The 2,654-nt window shown below is 55.4% G+C and overlaps 1 protein-coding gene across 1 annotated transcript; it reads left to right on the forward strand.

Annotated features, from left to right (window-relative positions):
• Nucleotides 1–129: 129 nt before the first annotated feature.
• Nucleotides 130–2,430, forward strand: Pmar_PMAR004137 (protein SED4, putative; the record flags this gene model as incomplete). The annotated part of the gene is made up of 1 exon (XM_002786797.1): nt 130–2,430. A coding segment is annotated over one exon (2,301 nt), but the record flags the coding sequence as incomplete, so codon positions are not given.
• Nucleotides 2,431–2,654: the final 224 nt, after the last annotated feature.

Consider the following 2,654-nt stretch of genomic DNA (forward strand, 5'->3'; position numbering starts at 1 on the left):
TGTGCGAGTCACACTCGAAATGTGCTTCTTAGTCATCCAGTTAGTCTCAGCTTACCGCCGCTCATTGCATTTATCTATGATGGCTTCACGGACTTTCTCCGCTGTTTCGTCGCTCTCTGTGCTTTCCAGGACATCAATTCCGTGACGGGCAACGCCAATGACTGCGACACAGAGTGTGCCACAACTTACCCTGGGTCATATTGTAAGTATTGGAAGACGCCGAGCACCTGCTTCGGCTCGGATGCCCCGTGCTTCTGCGGCACGAGTGTACCGACTGAGGCTCTCCGAGGTTCCACATCCTCTGCTGCAGTCACGGATGAGGTCACTGAGGCCGCTACAAGCGAAGAAGGTACGACAGCAGCTCCCGAAGCGACGAGTACGACTGGTTCTGAAGCTACTGTCGATGCCACAGTAGCGGCCAGTACAGCTGCTGTGACCGATGAGGTGGCTGTCACTACTGCACCTCCTGTGACTGGCGAAGTGACCATCAGCACGGCAGCTGGGGAAGCTCCCGGTAGAGACAAGGATGACTCTGATGCTACCACCCAGGTCACTACGGAGGCTGCAACTGTCACGACTACGATCGGTGCTCCTATTGAGCCTACTACTATCACGTCCCCTTTCCCGGTCAGCACAGCTGCTGTGACCGATGAGGTTGCTGTCACTACTGCAGCTCCTGTGACTGGCGAGGTGATCATCAGCACGGCAGCTGGGGAAGCTCCCGGTAGAGACAAGGATGATTCTGATGCTACCACCCCGGTCGCTACTGAGACTGCGGCTGGCACTACTACGATCGATGTTCCTGTTGAGCCTACTACTACTATAACGTCCCCTTTCCCGGTCAGCACAGCTGCTGTGACCGATGAGGTGGCTGTCACTTCTGCACCTCCTGTGACTGGCGAGGTCACCATCACCACGGCAGCTGGGGAGGCTCCCGGTAGAGACAAGGATGACTCTGATGCTACCACCCAGGTCGCTACGGAGGTTGCGACTGTCACGACTACGATCGATGCTCCTGTTGAGCCTACTACTACTACTACTACTATAACGTCCCCTTTCCCGGTCAGCACAGCTGCTGTGACCGATGAGGTGGCTGTCACTACTGCACCTCCTGTGACTGGTGAAGTGACCATCAGCACGGCAGCTGGGGAAGCTCCCGGTAGAGACAAAGATGACTCTGATGCTACCACCAAGGTCGCTACGGAGGCTGCAACTGTCACGACTACTATCGGTGCTCCTGTTGAGCCTACTACTACTATAACGTCCCCTTTCCCGGTCAGCACAGCTGCTGTGACCGATGAGGTGGCTGTCACTACTGCAGCTCCTGTGACTGGCGAGGTGACTATCACCACGGTAGCTGGGGAAGCTCCGGGAAGAGACAAGGATGACTCTGATGCTACCACCCAGGTCGCTACGGAGGCTGCAACTGTCACCACTACGATCGGTGCTCCTGTTGAGCCTACTACTACTATAACGTCCCCTTTCCCGGTCAGCACAGCTGCTGTGACCGATGAGGTGGCTGTCACTACTGCACCTCCTGTGACTGGCGAGGTCACCATCACCACGGCAGCTGGGGAGGCTCCCGGTAGAGACAAGGATGACTCTGATGCTACCACCCAGGTCGCTACGGAGGTTGCGACTGTCACGACTACGATCGGTGCTCCTGTTGAGCCTACTACTACTACTACTATAACGTCCCCTTTCCCGGTCAGCACAGCTACTGTGACCGATGAGGTGGCTGTCACTACTGCAGCTCCTGTGACTGGCGAAGTGACCATCAGCACGGCAGCTGGGGAGGCTCCCGGTAGAGACAAGGATGACTCTGATGCTACCACCCAGGTCGCTACGGAGGTTGCGACTGTCACGACTACGATCGGTGCTCCTGTTGAGCCTACTACTACTATAACGTCCTCTTTCCCGGTCAGTACAGCTGCTGTGACCGATGAGGTGGCTGTCACTACTGCACCTCCTGTGACTGGCGAAGTGCCCATCAGCACGGCAGCTGGGGAAGCTCCCGGTAGAGACAAGGATGACTCTGATGCTACCACCAAGGTCGCTACGGAGGCTGCAACTGTCACGACTACTATCGGGGCTCCTGTTGAGCCTACTACTATCACGTCCCCTTTCCTGGTCAGCACAGCTGCTGTGACTGATGAGACTGTTGATACTACTGCAGCCCCTGTGACTGGCGGGGTCACCATCACCACGGCAGCTGGGGAAGTTCCGGGAAGAGACAAGGATGATGCTGATGCTACCACCCCGATCGCTACTGAGACTGCGACAGTCGCTACTACGATCAGTGCTTCTGTTGAGCCTACTACTATTATGACGTCCCCTCAACCGGTCAGTACGCCCGCTGTGACCGATGAGATTGTTGCTACTACTGTGGACACGACCGATTCCGAGACTACTCTCAGTCCGATTGTGTAGCCGATCTAGGTTAATGAAGCTTTGTAATGCCCGGTGAGCGCATTTAATACAATCCGGGCCACTGCATGATGTCTTGATAATGAGTGTATAAGTGTTCATCTGTCCAAGTTGTGTTGGAGACGTTGCGTCGTAACATCACGAAAGCATCGACGTTATACCCCAATACAAAACCTATTGACAGTGCATCAGAGATATCTGAGTGGTTGCGAGATTGATGAGCGAGG

Source organism: Perkinsus marinus (assembly GCF_000006405.1).
Source record: "Perkinsus marinus ATCC 50983 genomic scaffold scf_1104296931130, whole genome shotgun sequence".
Taxonomy (NCBI): Eukaryota; Perkinsozoa; order Perkinsida; family Perkinsidae; genus Perkinsus; species Perkinsus marinus.